The sequence below is a fragment of the Pogoniulus pusillus genome, chromosome 15 (genome assembly GCF_015220805.1).
Source record: "Pogoniulus pusillus isolate bPogPus1 chromosome 15, bPogPus1.pri, whole genome shotgun sequence".
Classification (NCBI taxonomy): Eukaryota; Metazoa; Chordata; class Aves; order Piciformes; family Lybiidae; genus Pogoniulus; species Pogoniulus pusillus.
This window is the reverse complement of record NC_087278.1, coordinates 21,283,752-21,300,991: the sequence shown is the minus strand read 5'-3', so window position 1 is coordinate 21,300,991 and position 17,240 is coordinate 21,283,752. Positions and strand designations below refer to the sequence as shown.

The following is a 17,240-nucleotide window of genomic DNA, read 5'->3' as shown; positions in this document are numbered from 1 at the left end:
TTGGAAAAACAGCTGCTTTCAATACTGAGGTGTTCTGTGATCACCCTCTAATGCAAGCCTGCATTATGCAAACCTATGAATCTTTGTGCTTACTTCCCTAGCTTCAGGTACTTCTAACTCTACAAAATGAACACCTTCTACCTTCTTCAGAACCTTCCCTCAACAAATTCACTAAGCCTTATGCATCTTGGTCTGCATTTTGAGCACAGGCATCACAAAAGGGTGAGTTCTATAGGCTTCTAGGTGCTCAAATAATATCAAAGTGGCCACTTTGTCTCATAACATATTCAAATATTATGTTATCTTAAGCTTTCAATTACATCTTCTTTTGATTACTTCTGCATCTCAGCACAGAACTTGTTTCTTTGCAAGATAGGTATTTCCCTTTCAGGGAGATCTAACCTTTGATGTGATGTTCACTATGATGTGATGTTCACTATGTAAGATAACTTCTCTACTTCATGTAGTTCTTTTAAAGACTTTAGAAAGTTTGGGAAAAGACATCTTTGAAAGTGAGTTACATGAGATTGCCTAGGGTCTAAGGGCACTGCAAAGAGAATTACTCTCCTTCTGGAACCGTTGTTACAAGAAGGATCTGGACATGCTGGAACATGTCCAGAGAAGGGCCATGAGGATGATTAGAGGGCTGGAGCACCTCTCCTATGAAGACAGACTAAGGGAGTTGGGGCTGCTCAATCTGGAGAAGAGGAGGCTCCAGGGAGATCTTATTGTGGCCTTCCAGTATCTGAAGGGGGCCCACAAAAGAGCTGGGGAGGGAGTTTTTACAGTGTCAGGTAGTGATAAGACTGGGGGGAATGGAGGAAAACTAGAAGTGGGTAGGTTCAGATTGGATGTTAGGAAGAAGTTCTTCACCATGAGGGTGGTGAGGCACTGGCACAGGTTGCCCAGGGAGGTGGTGGCAGTCTCATCCCTGGCGGTCTTTAAGGCCAGGCTGGTCGTGGCTCCCTGCAATCTGACCTAGTGTGAGGTGTCCCTGCCCATGGCAGGGGAGTTGGAGCTTGATAATCCTTGAAGTCCCTTCCAGCCCTGACAATTCTGTGATTCTCATTATGTCTATCAGCACAGAGCTGAACTTGACTCTAGCCTGAAGACAACAGTTGCTCTCTTCTTGAAAACTTGGTTTATTGCTAAGATACATCAACCTGTTCTGGTAAAGGAAGTGATTTAAGAACACACATTGGGAAAAACCTCTTAAAACATTTTAAAGTGCACTTAGACCTATTTTTATTTCAATAAAGAGAAAGAGATCAGAACATTGCAATGGAGCTGACTGAATGCTTCTGTTTGCTAAGTGAGGTCAAGTATAGAGCAGTGCAAAACAATGCAGCAGCTCACAAAAAACACAGTAGAAAACTCCTGCTTCATAACCTGTACCAAACCCTTACGGAATTGTATTCACTACTTATGGTCTGTTTTGTTGAAGATTACTTACATGAGTTGAAAGCAGGTACAGACATAACTCTTTAGAGTATCTCTTCAGTGGCACTGAACTGATTAACCCACAGAAGTTTACCCTTGTGGCTTCAATGCACAAGTGTGCATTTTCTGTGTGTATGTGTCCTGGTAGAGCATAGATCCTGCCAGGTCAGTTTAACTCTTCCTCTCCTCCTTCTGGGAGTCAGATAAGCAAACAATAAGGGTTTGACCCCAGCGAAGCCTTGAGCACTAGGGGGCTTAGCAACACGTGTCAGCTGTATTGTGCTGCCCTCACCGTGCCGACTTAGTTAAAGGAGACACAAAGCTTTGAATTCATTGACCAGAACAATGGTGCTGGTGCCTGTTCCCCAGCTTGATTTTCAAACTAAGTATTTAAAGGGAGATGATTTAGAAAACCACACCTTTCTGCATCAGCCTTTCTGCATCAGCCTTACTGCATCCTGCCTGTGTGGTCAAAGGAGGCATGAAGCTTTGAATTCATTGACCAGAACAATGGTGCTGGTGCCTGTTCCCCAGTTTGATTTTCAAACTAAGTATTTAAAGGGAGATGATTTAGAAAACCACACCTTTCTCCATCAGCCTTTCTGCATCAGCCTTACTGCATCCTGCCTGTGTGGTCAAAGGAGGCATGAAGCTTTGAATTCATTGACCAGAACAATGGTGCTGGTGCCTGTTCCCCAGTTTGATTTTCAAACTGAAGTATTTAAAGGAGGATGATCTAGAAAACCACACCTTTCTCCATCAGCCTTACTGCATCAGCTTTTCTGCATCCTGCCTGTGTGGTCAAAGGAGGCACAAAGCTTTGAATTCATTGACCAGAACAATGGTGCTGGTGCCTGTTCCCCAGTTTGATTTTCAAACTGAAGTCTTTAAAGGAGGATGATCTAGAAAACCATACCTTTCTGTATCAGCCTTTCTGCACCTCACCTCTCATCGTTTGTGGCTTGTTCCAGTGTCCCACCACTCTCACTGTAAAGAACTTCCTCCTAACATCTAATCTAAATCTCCCCTCTGCCGGTTTAAACCCAGTACTTCTCATCCTCTCATTACAAGACCTTGTCAGTAGTCCCTCCCCAGTCCTCCTGTAGCACCCTTCAGATACTGGAATGCCACTCCAAGGTCTCCTGGAAGCCTTCTCTTCTCCAGGCTGGTTACTTTTCAGTTAAAAAGGAAGACATATTGACAGTCAAGTAATGTTAACTATGCCAGTCGTGGCTGGACAACACAAGGGGGAATTTCTTTACTGTAAGGCTCACAGAGCACTGACACAGGCTGCCCAGGGAGGTTGTGAAGTCTCATTCTCTGGAGCCTTTCAAGGCCTGTCTGGATGTGTTCCTCTGTGATCTGTGTTAAATTGTGTGGTCCTGCTCTGGCAGAGGGGTTGGACTCGATGATCATTTTGGGTCCCTTCCAACCCCTAACATCCTGTGATCCTGTGAGCCTGTGACCTCACCTGGAATATTGCATCCAGTTCTGGCCTCCCCAGTTCAGGAGGGACAGGGATCTACTGGAGAGAGTCCAAAGGAAGGCCATAAAGATAATTAAGAGACTGGAGCACTGCCTGATGAGGCCTGTCTGGATGTGTTCCTCTGTGATCTGTTAGATAGTATGGCCCTGCTGTGGCAGGGGGGTTGGACTCAATGATCTCCATGGGTCCCTTCCAACCCCTAACATCCTGTGAGCCTGAGTAACAAAAATCATTGTCTTTAAATACATTCAATGAGCAACAGAAGGAACCTAACTATGCTTATGCAGAGGAAGACAGCTCTTATGGCAAGACAGATCAGAAGAGTTACTACTTTGTACTTTAAAGCTCAGGATACTGTATATTTCTTTTCAATGTCAAGAAAATCTTACCTATGAAATACAACTTATCAGGAAGGCTTTGCAGACTTAAAGAGTTCTGCTACCTAATGTTGGAACAGACACAGGAGCACCAAACACAACCAGCTGTGTTGCACAGTAAAAGTAGAGGAAAGAGAGCTTCGCTGTCTGGTTACTTTCCTAAGAGGACTATCAGTGACTTTAGAAGGTTGCAGACCTGTTTCTCAGCATTGATCCTGGCTGACTCCTCTTGTGCTAGCACCATTTCCCGCTCTGCAGTTATCTGAACACTCTCTCTGAGTGCCTCTTCCAACTCTTCGATCCGATCATCCTTTTTACGGAGATTGTCCTGGAAAATGACGGGAGACCAGGTGAAGATGACTCGTTTGGAACCAAAGCCTTTTCATCAACCAAGTTTTATGCCAACCAAAATGTCCTTCTCCCTCCCAAGGCAGACAAATTCTCTTCACAGAAAGGAAAGAAAGATGAAGTGATGCGAGAGTAGGAGGCAGATTACTGCAGAGAGGAGGAGGAAGCCAGGAAAGCAGGATCTGAAGGAAAGAGTGCTAGTGCTTTGCAGCAGACACTTACTGTCCTGCAGCACAGGTAAGCAAGGATTGTTGGTAAAGAAAGGTTAGTAAGCAGTTCCAAAGAAGCTTGGGAAGCAGAAGTGGTGGGCAGGCAGCAGGCATGCAGCATTGCCCATTGGTTCCCACGGGCACCAGAAGGTGTGCTAAGAGGGAAAACACAGAGCTGCGGCTTGGAACCTGACATTTCGAGGTCGGGGGTGGAGAAAGGCAAACACAAACCCAGCAAAGCTTTCCATTACTCAGATTCAGTCTTTGAGGAAGTTTTTCATCTCTCTAAGAATTATGATGGGTTCCTCTGGGCTCTCTGAATCTCAAACATCCAAGTATCCCTTAACATCTATTCTTTAATCATGAACATCTTCAGCTGCAAGTTCAAATGTCCCACATACATTCAAAGATCACTGCAGGAAACTGTATTGCTCCTCAGAAAACACATTGGGTTTATTGGTATGCAAATACTACAACTTAGAGACAGAACATGCAAAATTAAGGGTATTATTCTCTGTCAGTGAGAACCTCCTTATTTGAATGCTGCCAGGAAAAGAAATGTGCACCTCCTGCTTCTGCAGCAGAGGGTTAGACAAGAGGCTGCAAAGCAGGCTGTCCTAAGGAGGGTATAGGAATGTCTCAAACCACAGCTGCTTAACAAATCCATCAGGAATGAGCAACTTGATCAAATCCATCAGAAATGAGCAACTTGATGGAAGATTTCTGCATTTCTTGTCTTGCAGATGGCACAGATGATAGGATTCAGACGAGCTATTTATGCACCATTAAGTTACCCTTTGCCATCTTAGTAGCTGTGGAAGAATCAAAAAATGTCTCTTCTTTTTTTGGCATTTTGCTTTTCTGGCAGATTTACCTCTTTGTCTTCTGTCCTTTTGCACTTAGGACTGAAATTCTCCATTGTTTCTCTGATGGTGTTTCACACCATAGAAAGAATAAGAACAAGGATGACTGACTTGGAAGAAACCTGTCCCTACATCATGCAAAAATTAGCCATTGGCACTTGAAGAATGAACCTGACTTATTCCTTAATATCTTTTAAGGATATTTAGGAACATTCCTTAGTATCTTTTAAGCTATTCCTTAGTATCTTTTAAGCTATTCCTTAATCTCTTTTAAGGAAATATCCTTTCTAGGACTTGAGATACATCACCAAGGACACTTGCTGGCCAAACACCATTTCCAGCAGTCTTAGAGCTGTCACTTCCAACAGTCTTAGAGCTGCCACTTCCAACAAGAGTGCTCCAGCAGAGATACAAAGCTTTGTAGCAGAGCAGTGCAAGACCTCTGGCATCCCTGTCCTGTAAAGAAAGGCTCTGGCACCAGCAACAGGATCTGTTAGACTTTTCAGGCAGAGGAGTTCCCTGCTGATGAGGGAACTTCTTGCTGTGTCCAGTTCTGGGACCCTCAATTCAAGAGAGATGTTGAGGTGCTGGAAAGTGTCCAGGGGAGGGCAACAAAGCTGGTGAGGGGCCTGGAGCACAGCCCTCTGAGGAGAGGCTGAGGGAGCTGGGGGTGTGCAGCCTGCAGAAAAAGAGGCTCAGGGCAGACCTCATTGCTGGCTGCAACTACCTGAAGGGAGGCTGTAGCCAGGTGGGGTTGGTCTCTTCTGCCAGGCAAGCAGCAACAGAACAAGGGGACAGAGTCTCAAGTTGTGCCAGGGGAGATCTAGGCTGGATGTTAGGAGGAAGTTGTTGGCAGAGAGAGTGATTGGCATTGGAATGGGCTGCCTAGGGAGGTGGTGGAGTCTCTGTCCGTGGAGGTGTTGAAGCAAAGCCTGGCTGAGGCACTTAGTGCCATGGTCTGGTTGACTGGACAGGGCTGGGTGATAGACTGGACTGGCTGAGCTTGGAGGTCTCTTCCAAGCTGGTTGATTCTATGATGGTTCCTTTTCAAAGCTGGCAGGCAACTACAAGTTTCTAAAGACACAGAGAGCTCTTGATTTCCAAAAGAGGAGCTGCAGAACATGCCTTTTTACTTTTTGATCTTTCTGAAACACCAACAGTATCTTCCCTAACTACTTTATGGTTATGATAAGCGTAACTGAGCTCATTAAAAACACAAAAAAGATGAATGAGGAGTTTACAAAAAACCTCAGTGCAGAGCATGAACTGTGTCAGACATGAAAAGCATTGACTTGTCTATCTGCATTGCACAATAAATATCAACTGCACTTTTGGATCTATTACCCAGATACTCCAGAGGTGTTGAAGTGTAGCTCTTGTTTCAAAGTGAAGAAGTGAGAATTGGTTCATTTGAACAGCTGCATGGAAAATGGAAGCTGCTTTATAAAAGGATTCAAACCATAACCCTCTAACACATGAGGTGTGTCCAGTTTTCATCCCAGGCAAACATAATTCAACCCCTTTAAGATGAATTTAAGAGATGTATTAACTTTGACACTGCATAGTGCTCTCTTCAGACAGGTGAACTTGAGAGACAGGAGGAAGAGAAATTAGTGATATCAAAAGTCATCAAGGCAGTGCCACACTACTTCATAGAATGGTTTAGGTTGGAAGGGACCTCAAGGATCATCCAGTTCCAACCCCCTGCCATAGGCAGGGACATCTCCCACTAGACCAGGTTGCTCAAGGCCTCATCCAGCCTGGCCCTGAACACCTCCAGGGAGGTTGTGGAGCACAGAATCACCCAACGTGATCAAAGATTACGTTGGGTGATTCTGTGCACCACACCCTCCTTGGGCAACCTGTGCCAGTGTCTCACCACCCTCACTGCAAAGAACCCTTTCCAGTTTCAATCTCCCCTCTGCCAGTTCAAACCCATTCCTCCTCCTCCTGTCATTACAAGACCTTGTCAGTAGTCCCTCCCCAACCCTTCTGTAGCCCCCTTCAGATACTGGAAGGCCACTCCAAGGTCTCCTCAAAGCCTTCTCTTCTCCAGGCTGCAGAGCCCCAACTCTCTCAGCCTGTCTCAGAGCAGAGCAGAGCTGCTGCAGCCCTCTGAGCATCTTTGTGACCTCCTCTGGACTGGCTTCAACAGTTCCATGTCCTTTTGTTGGAGGTTCCAGAACTGCACACAGTACTCCAGGTGGGGTCTGAGGAGAGCAGAGCAAAGGGAGAGAATCCCCTCCCTTGCCCTGCTGCCCACACTGCTCTTGCTGCAGCCCAGCACACTTGCACATGCAAAATCTATATTGATATATAACTACTTCTCCTAAAACGGTACTCAGGCCTGGACACCTACCAGAGGGTTGTAAAAATCCACTCTTGTACAACCTACTGTTCAGAAATGGTGATACTAAATGCTAAAAGCACACACTGTAATGAATCACTGTTTTTCACTTTATGCATCAGACCCACTCCCCCCCCAGGTTAAAGGCTGCACTAAACCTAGAGCACCTTACAACATCACACCCACGGCTGGCAGGAGTAGCAAGCACACAGTTGCTTAGCCAGACAGCATCTCCACCAGTGCACACCAGTCTCAAATCACTTCTGAATGATGGTTTTGTTTCTAGCCCTGTGATCCATCACAAATCAATTAGCATGTGAATTATTGGTTCTTAAAACACACCTGTTCTGCTGGGAGGTGTCCCTGCCTATGGCAGGGGGTTGAAACTAGATGAGCTTTGAGATCCCTTCCAACCTAAACCATTCTATGAGTCTAAGCTGTTGCTTCAAAGAAAACACCTGGCCAAGAGAAGCTTCCTGTTCCAGGTGCTGCTTTTAGGGTCCAGGTTTTGGATGCTGGCTCTTTTTTTTCCCACAGGGATGGTGGTGAGGGACAGGTGCTGCTTTTAGGGTCCAGGTTTTGGATGCTGGCTCTTTTTTTCCCACAGGGATGGTGGTGAGGGACAGGTGCTGCTTTTGGGGTCCAGTTTTGGATGCTGGCTCTTTTTTTCCCACAGGGATGGTGGTGAGGGACAGGTGCTGCTTTTAGGGTCCAGGTTTTGGATGCTGGCTCTTTTTTTCCACAGGGAAGGTGGTGAGGGAAGTGGGAGCTGGGCAGCTTGGTGGGTTTCTGGTTGATGTTGTGTTTTCCCTGCATTTCACTGCAATTTTTCTGCCAAACAGGCTAAGTTAGGTCATTGTGAATTATCTTAGTTTATATAAAGCTCTTTTGAGCTCAATTCTTTTTAATCTCAACCCAGAGGGTTTTGTTGTGCTACTTTCTCTCACTTCCATGTTGAAGGGAAACAGACAGGTTAACCCTTTACAGTGTTAACCTGTCACACAGGAGCACTCTGAAAATACATTGAGCTTGGAGTAACAATAAGAAGGGATCCTAATTAGTATCATTTGAATTATGTCCATCAGAAAGCTCTGTACTTCTAATATCCTTCTCTATTACTGAAGAGGAATTTCACTGCAATCTAGATTATTTGTACATTGCTTGAAGGAGAAGGGAGAGGAAGGAGAAGAACAGGAGCACTGCTTGATGAGGAGAGGCTGAGAAGCCCTGGCGTTGGTTAGGCTGAGATGGAGAAGACTGAGAGGGGATCTGAGAAATGTCTATCAATAGCTGAGGGTCAGGAAGGAAGGGACAAGTACAGCTTCTGCTCACTTGTGCCCTGGCACAGGACAAGGGGCAAGGGATGGAAACTACAGCACAGGAAGTTCCACCTCAACATGAGGAAGAAGTTTTTTACTGTAAGGGTCCCAGAGCCCTGGCACAGGCTGCCCAGAGAGGTTGTGGAGTCTCCTTCTGTGGAGCCTTCCCAGCCCTGTCTGGATGTGTTCCTGTGTGACCTGCTCTAGATTTTCTGGTCCTGCTCTGGCAAGAGGATTGGACTGGAAGATCTCCAGAGGTCCCTTCCAACCCTTAACATCCTGTGAGCCTGTGAACAGAAAAGGACAGTTCTGGACACTATTACACTGCACTAAAAGGGAAAGACAGGAGGAGTTACTCCTGTGAGAAGCAGCCAAGGTCTCTTCCTGAGAGCTCCATGGTTTTGACACTTCTTTCCTGTTACTTTGAGCCTGCTGCTCCCAACACAGCGATCAGTTACCTACCTTGGGTTTCTATAGGCACTTTTCACTAGCAACAATCTAGACAGCCTGAAGTACCTTGCCAATACTAACAACCAGGTTTACCATTTAACGGCTCATGCAGGGTGCCAACAGCCTTTAACATTTCACTTCAGCTGTTGCAAATTACCACATCTGGATATCTTAAACCCTGGGGGGACTACGCTTCTACCTAACCACAGCAGGTCCCTGCATGGACTACCAGAGTGAGACCCAGGGCTGACAATAGAGCCATGAAAACGCTGTGAAGTGAGCAAAAGAAAGAGGTGTTTTTAATTGTCATGGATCTTGTGCTTTAACTGGGGTTTCTGGGAGGTTTGCATGTGTAGGTTTTGCTTGTTTGTCTCTGAGAGGCTGTGGAAATACTGCTGGAAAAGAGGTTCCCTCTTCACACATGAATTAACAGTGTGACTCAATACTCTTAAACTGATAGAGGAGACCCCAGCAAAAGCCAGTGGTAGTTCTACCTAACTGTACTCTTGAGGCAAAGATGGAACCCATACATGATTCCCTTGATACAGCATTATTTCTCTGAGCATTCCTTGCCAATGGCAGTCCTGGCATAGAATCAAGCAGGTTGGAAGAGACCTCCAAGATCATCCAGTCCAACCTAGCACCCAGCCCTGGCCAAGCAACCAGACCATGGCACTAAGTGCCTCAGCCAGGCTTTGCTTCAACACCTCCAGGGATGGTGACTCCACCACCTCCCTGGGCAGCCCATTCCAATGCCAGTCACTCTTTCTGGGAAGATATGTTCCTCCTAACATCCAGCCTATAATTTCTTTCACTCTACACAGACATGACAGAATTAAAGAATGGGCTGGGCTGGAAGAGACCTCCAAAGATCATTCAGTCCAACATCCTCTGCAGTCAGCAGGGCCACCCTCAACTAGACCAGGTTGCCCACAGCCCTGTCCAACCTCACCTTGAATACCTCCAGGGATGAAGCCCCAGCCACCTTCCCAGGCAACCCGTTCCAGTGTTCCACTACTCCCATGGTGCAGAACTTGTTCCTAACATCCAATCTCAATCTGCTCTGCTCTAGTCTGAAGCCATTGCCATTGGTCCTGTCCCTGAAGGCTTTTGCAAACAATCTCTCTCCATCCTTCTTTTAGCCAACTTCAGGTACTGGAAGGTCACTATTAAGTCTTCCGTTCTCGTATTTCACATTGGAATTAAATTCTCACTGTTTCTTATACCATCTCAGAACACTTCAACCCACCCAAAATACCCCTGGAAGCCAGATGTGAAGTTAATTTTAAAGAATTTCTACAACTCCCTGCAGGGAGGCTGTAGCCAGGTGGGGTTGGGCTCTTCTGCCAGGCAAGCAGCAACAGAACAAGGGGACACAGGCTCAAGTTGTGCCAGGGGAGGTCTAGGCTGGATGTTAGGAGGAAGTTGTTGGCAGAGAGAGTGATTGGCATTGGAATGGGCTGCCCAGGGAGATGGTGGAGTCACCATCCCTGGAGGTGTTGAAGCAAAGCCTGGCTGAGGCACTTAGTGCCATGGTCTGGTTGACTGAATAGGGCTGGGTGCTAGGTTGGACTGGCTGAGCTTGGAGGTCTCTTCCAAGCTGGTTGATTCTATGAAGGTCTTTTCCAACCTGAACATGTCTGTGATTCTGTGATTTTAAGAGTCCATGACCACTCCACCTCTTGACCTTCTCTACCAGACAAAAGAAGAACAAGGCAGAAGAGCAGTTTTCTTAGTGGCCTATGGAATGAGCTGCAGCAATTGGGCAGTTTTATTCTCGGGAAGAGATGAGTCTGAAATAATTTTCAACACAGCAAGTGAAAAAAAACAACAAACAAACCAAAAAGCTTGAGAGAGAGGAAGAAAAAGAACTCAGAGGCAGGAAAACATGCAAATTTAGTGCCATTTCTCAGGCTCATGAAATAAGACACCAACACGAAATGAGAGCTTTTCTTCCCCTTGAATGTATTCCTATTGTTTGGCTTAAATCTGGCTCTCAATGTTTTCTGCTCTCAGGAGAGACCTCCTCACAGGAACCACACCATCTTGTCAACAGCTACATTAATCTCTCTGACAGTTCTTAGGAAAGGAGTTTGAACTCAGATACTAATCTTGGGGCGGGGGGGGGGAGAGAGGGAATCAGGCAAAACCCATCTAGTGGCTAAGGCTCTTGGCACACATTCAGCTGCTCAGCGTTCGCTGTGCTTACTTTCTGGCGTATCATAAAGGGTACCAAACCCAAACCTGCTCTTTGCCAAGCAGGCAAGAGAGTACAAAGGTTTCATCTTCCACCAACACCTCATGTTTCTCCAGAAAAGACTGGGTGAAAGTCTGTCTGGAGAATAATATTCCTGATGGATCAGAGAGAAATGTTAGGATGGATGGAGTCCTCTTTCCTCTATTAAAAGCTCTAAAGCCACATAACAGTTTTCTCTCACAACAAATCCTGGTTTGTAGTTAAGGCAATGCTGGGATAATTGGGGGACTGCCTAATGTTAGTTGTAAATAATGACTCTCCTGACGTTTTTCCAGCTGTCTGTTTCAAAACTGCAGAACCTTTCTACATTCCAAAGGTTTCATTCTTTTAAAGATGAGAAGGCAGTGGATACATCTAACCTGAACACAACAAATGTTTGGTAAACTGATCCAGAAAGTGAAAACAAATAAAACAGATGCCTAAGTGTCTACCCAGGGATGTGCTGAACCACTCCAAATGCCAATTCTCTCCAGTCCTAGTTTCCGGATGACTTAGGATAACAAGGATTCTGTAAGAAGTACTCTCTTCTGGGCAGACACAGGAGGAGGTAATTGCTTAACAATGCATTGGAATGGGCTGCCCAGAGGGATGGTGGAGTTGCCATCCCTGGAGGCGTTCAAGAAAAGCCTGGATGAGGCACATAGTGCCATGGTCTGGTGACTGGATAGGGCTGGGTGCTAAGTTGGACTGGATGAGCTTGGAGCTCTCTTCTAAACTGGTTGATTCTATGATGCTATGAACACTGATTATACAGAATGACAGATTCTGGCTCTAGAACAACTGCAATCCAGGCTTTGCTTGAACATCTCCAGGGATGGCAACTCCACCATCTCCCTGGGCAGCCCATTCCAATGCAAATCACTCTCTTTGCCAACTTCCTCTTAGAAGTTAGAAGCTCATTTTGATCTGCATTACTGTCCTGCTGCATTAGAAATCCAGCACTGGAATTTATATATGAAAAAGCAATTCCATAACATTTTGATATTATGCACTGAATTTTGGTATAGTGAAGTTTTCCTCCTCTCTTCTATGCACTAACATTTTTTCCCAGCCTTGTTTCTGTGATGTTAAATGATACAAACTCTTACAGCATTAACATACAGTACTAACATATAGTATAGAATCATAGAATCAAGCAGGTTGGAAGAGACCTCCAAGATCATCCAGTCCAACCTAGCACCCAGCCCTAGCCAGTCAACCAGACCATGGCACTAAGTGCCACATCCAGGCTTTGCTTCAACACCTCCAGGGATGGTGACTCCCCCACCTCCCTGGGCAGCCCATTCCAATGACAATCACTCTCTCTGACAACAACTTCCTCCCATAACATCCAGCCTAGACCTCCCCTGATACAACTTGAGACCATGTCCCCTTCTGTTGCTGCTTGCCTGGCAGAAGAGACCAACCCCACCTGGCTACAGCCTCCCTGCAGGGAGTTGTAGAGAGCAATGAGCTCTGCCCTGAGCCTCCTCTTCTGCAGGCTGCACACCCCCAGCTCCCTCAGCCTCTCCTCATAGGGTTTGTGCTCCAGGTCCCTCACCAGCTTTGGCGCCCTCCTGTGGACACCTTCCAGCACCTCAACATCTCTTTTGAATTCAGGAGCCCAGAACTGGACACAGCACTCAAGGTGTGGCCTGAGCAGTGCTGAGAACAGGGGAAGAATAACCTCCCTTGTCCTGCTGCCCACACTGTTCCTGAGCCAGCCCAGGATGCCATTGGCTCTCCTGCCCACCTGGGCACACTGCTGCCTCATCTTCAGCTACTATCTACCAGCACCCCCAGGTCCCTCTCTGCCTGGCTGCTCTCCAGCCACTCTGGGAAAAGTTGGTGTTTTTTCCCACTAGAGAGCATTGAAACTGAAGAATATCTGAGTATTGTCCATAACTACTGCATGACTTCACATGGATATAAGAAAAGACGAAGTGAGGCTGTTTGTTCATCACTCATACCTTATCTATAAAATGGAGCTGGATACAAGAATGCTCAATTAGGATTTTTTCCTTCCCTTCAAGAAATAAAAAGGCTAAAATTCAAATGAATGCCCTCCCCAAGAAACTCTCCCTCACTCAAAGTCACAAAAAAGCATAGCTAAAAGGTCACCACTTCTGGAAGTTCTCCCAGGAAAGGCAGAGAAATCTCCCTTTACGGGGAGAGTTATGACATGATAAGAACAAGAGCCAGTTTTTTCTCAAAGCATCTGCCAGGGTTCAAGATTTCCTTGTGTCTACAGTACCTGCCCAGCCTGTGCTGCAAATCACAGCCCTTCAAATAAGCACAGAACACGTCGTCTGCAGCACCTTGTGTTTTCTGTATGGGGTCTGAATGCTGGGGGAGGTTAAAATGACTCCTGGATTGTTACACCACTAACAAATCATGATGCATTAGAAAGTCTCTGCTGCTTATGTACAGCTTTTTGTCTTATGAACAGCCAGAGAAATGGCTGAAGGGTCAGCAGAGCCCAAATGGGCTGAAGGGTCCTGCCACCCAGAGGGACCTGGACAGGCTGGAGAGGTGGGCACAAGCCAACCTCATGAGGTTCAATAACACCAAGTACAGGGTCTTGCAGCTGGGTCAAGGCAATGCCAAGTACAAATCAAGACTGGGCAGTGAGTGGCTGGAGAGCAGCCCTGAGGAGAGGGACTTAGGGCTACTGGTGCACAAGAGACTCAACAGGAGCCAGCAGTGTGCACCTGCAGCCCAGAAAGCCAAGGAGAGCCTGGGCTGCAGCAGCAGAAGTGTGGCCAGCAGGGCCAGGGAGGTGATTCTCCCCCTCTGCTGTGCCCTGGTCAGACCCCACCTGGAGTATTGCAGCCAGTTCTGGAGCCCCTGGGACAAGAGGGATGTGGAGATGCTGGAGTGTGTCCAGAGCAGGGCCACGAGGATGCTGAGAGGGCTGAAGCAGCTCTGCTGTGAGCACAAACTGAAAGAGTTGGGGCTGTGCAGGCTGGAGAAGAGGAGGCTCCCAGGTGACCTTCTTGTGGCCTTCCAGGATCTAAAGGGGGCCTAAAAAAAAGCTGGGGAAGGACTTTTTAGGCTTTCAGGGAATGACAGGACTAGGGGGAAATGGAGCAAAGCTGGAGGTGGGGAGAGTCAGCCTGGCCACGAGGAGGAAGTTGTTGAGCATGAGAGTGGTGAGAGGCTGGAATGGGTTGCCCAGGGAGGTGGTTGAGGCCCCATGGCTGGAGGTGTTTAAGGCCAGGCTGGATGAAGCTGTGGGCAGCCTGCTCTAGGGTAGGGTGTCCCTGGCCATGGCAGGGGGGTTGGAACTGGCTGCTCCTTGTGGTCCCTTCCAACCCTGACTGATTCTATGATCTTCAGCTGCCCTAACCTCAAGATGCAGCCTTGCCACCTTACAAGGAAACTTTCCAGTGACTTAGGATCAGATCCATTTGGCCTCACTGGAGTTTCCCCAAGTTTGAATTCTGGTACTGATATCTTCTGGTGCCTTGTAACAAATTATTGATTAAAACAGAACAGATAATTTCAGTAGGAAGGGAACTACAACAATCATCCAGACCAACTGCCTGACCAATTCAAGGCTGACTAAAAGTCAAAGCATGTTGTTGTTAAGGGTGTTGTTCAAATGCCTCTTAAACAGCAACAGGCCTGAGGCATTGACATTGGTAATTATGAAGGTTCACTTGCTGAGAAGGCATTTGGCAATTTATTAGTCTCATTAAACTGTCTGGATCCCTGAAAGAGAACTTACAAAGAGAAACTGCACCTTTCCTTAGGCTGAAAACCCAGTTCTTTCCATCAGAGTGAGGCTTTTCCTGTTTAATGCTCAATGTGATAAAAGAATTACATAATCTCAGGAAACAAACAACATCTGAGTTCAAGAGGGACAGGGATCTACAACAGAGGGCTACAAGGATGCTGCAGGGACTGCAGCACTACCTGATGAGGAGAGACTGAGAGCCCTGGGGCTGCTTAATCTGGAGAGGAGAAGGCTGAGACGGGATCTGAGCAGTGTCTACCAATAGCTGAGGGCTGGGGGTCAGGAAGGAAGGGACAAGGACAGCCTCTGCTCACTGTGCCCTGGCATAGGACAAGGGGCAAGAGATGGAAACTGCAGCACAGCAAGTTCCAGCTCAACATGAGGAAGAACTTCTTCCCTGTAAGGATCCCAGAGCCCTGGCACAGGCTGCCCAGAGAGGTTGTGGAGTCTCCTTCTGTGGAGCCTTTCCAGCCCTGTCTGGATGTGTTCCTGTGCCACCTGTGCTGGATTCTCTGGTCCTGCTCCGGCAGGGGGTTGGATTGGAAGATCTCCTTGGGTCCCTTCCAACCCCTAACATCCTGTGAGCCTTGAATCTGTAATTCATGAATTCGGAGTTATTCCATTATATTATCTAAACCTGAGTGTCAAAAAAGAAGAAAAAGTTTATCAAGCCTGCTGGTGGGGTTGGGCTTTTCTGCCAGGCAACCAGTGACAGGACAAGGGGACACAGGCTCAAGTTGTGCCAGGAGAGGTCTAGGCTGGATGTTAGGAGGAAGTTGTTGGCAGAGAGAGTGATTGGCATTGGAATGGGCTGCCCAGGGAGGTGGTGGAGTCACCATCCCTGGAGGTGTTGAAGCAAAGCCTGGCTAAGGCACTTAGTGCCATGGTCTAGTTGATTGGACAGGGCTGGGTGCTAGGTTGGACTGGATGAGCTTGGAGGTCTCTTCCAACATGGCTGATTTTAAAGCTGTCCATGAAAGCATGCAGAGATATTTTGCACAGCTTCTGGACACAGTCTGTCAGCAGCAATGTGGAGATCGATGGCTAAGTGTTGTGGTATTGATCCAATTCTACACAGCTTCATGCCACAAGATACTCTGAGAATTCCTCCCAAAGACTCTTGGAGATGCTGGAGTGATAGAAGAAGAAAATATGTGTGCTACCTTCCAGATGTCAGTTCCAAACACTGTGGAATGTTAGTAAATGTCACCTCTCCAGGACAAGACAGCATATCAATTCCTTTTCACAACAGCCAAGCTTTGTTATTGGAAGGAAAAAAATCTTCAGCCCAACAGCTTGAGTTTTTTCTCCTGCTTACAGACCAGACACTCGTTAACCTCTCAGAACTCTGGAGAGTTGTGGTTTAAGGGAATCCAGGAGGAAAAGACAAATTTGGAAAGCCATTTATCCATCTGACTAGAATTGAGACATTATGGTTTTCATTCTTCCCCCCACTCCTCAAAACACCAAATTTCCATCATCGGAGCTCTCTGAACAAATGGACTTTTTGTTACTGGACTCAGGAAGAAAAGAAACCACATGGCTGTTAGGGACAGAGAGAGGAGGAGGAGAGTATGTGCTTGGAAGCATGTTTATTTGACTGGCTTGCAGACAGTCAACCCAAGAACATGCAGATCATATATTTTAAAGCATTTCAGAATGCCTTATTATTAATTCCAGCCAAAACCACCAAGACCAAAATGATCCGAAATTGGTGCTTGTGTGTCCTGACCCCAAAGCCAACAATGGCTGCTTAAAAAAACCAAACAAAACACCCAAAAAAAGTCTATATTCTTCTCAAGTTTGATTTTTTATCCCCCTCTTTTTTAATTGATTAGAAGGCAATGCCCTGTAGAGCCTCTGGAGAAGACATTGAAATGTGGTCCTGGGTAAGTTTTACTTCCAGGAAAGCAAAATGCTGCAATCTGTGAGAGAGGCAGGCTGTAAGCAGAGGGCTCTTCTGAAGGAAGGAGTTTTTATTGAGCCTGTCACTTGTCATTAAACACTCCATATTTTACCTCAGCCTGATATTTTCATTACAGCATACAGACTTTTTTTCATCTCTGAATGAAAGCATTCCCTTCAGCCTTGTGTCGACTACAGGGGAAGGCCCTCTGTAGTCAAGCCCACCCAAACAGGACAATGAGGTTCACAAGAGAGGAAAGGCACTAGGGAAAATCCAGCTCTATTAAGACTGGGATAACTCACACATTTCAACCTTGCCTATCGCATCCCAGTTCAATCTGAAATTCTTACATGCACTCAACCACAACGTTTCGGCCACAACAACTCCAAGCAGTGCTACAGGCTGGGGGACAGAGTGGCTGAGAGCAGCCAGGCAGAGAGGGACCTGGGGGTGCTGGCAGAGAGCAGCTGAAGATGAGGCAGCAGTGTGCCCAGATAGCCAAGAGAGCCAATGGCATCCT

The 17,240-nt window shown here is 46.7% G+C and overlaps 1 protein-coding gene across 16 annotated transcripts in view; it reads right to left on the bottom strand.

Moving 5' to 3' along the window:
- ERC1 (ELKS/RAB6-interacting/CAST family member 1) overlaps nucleotides 1-17,240 on the bottom strand; it is a 317,339-nt gene that overhangs the window by 145,590 nt on the left and 154,509 nt on the right. For 12 of the 16 annotated variants that reach the window (XR_010305042.1, XM_064155686.1, XM_064155689.1 and 9 more), the window contains one exon: nucleotides 3,500-3,631. The exons of the other annotated variants lie outside the window; for them this stretch is intronic. Coding sequence is in view for 11 of the 12 variants with exons in the window: in XM_064155686.1 (XP_064011756.1) it covers nucleotides 3,500-3,631 (132 nt within the window). In the remaining variant the exon portion in view is untranslated. The remainder of the gene's footprint in view (nucleotides 1-3,499; nucleotides 3,632-17,240) is intronic. 16 annotated transcript variants of the gene reach the window in all.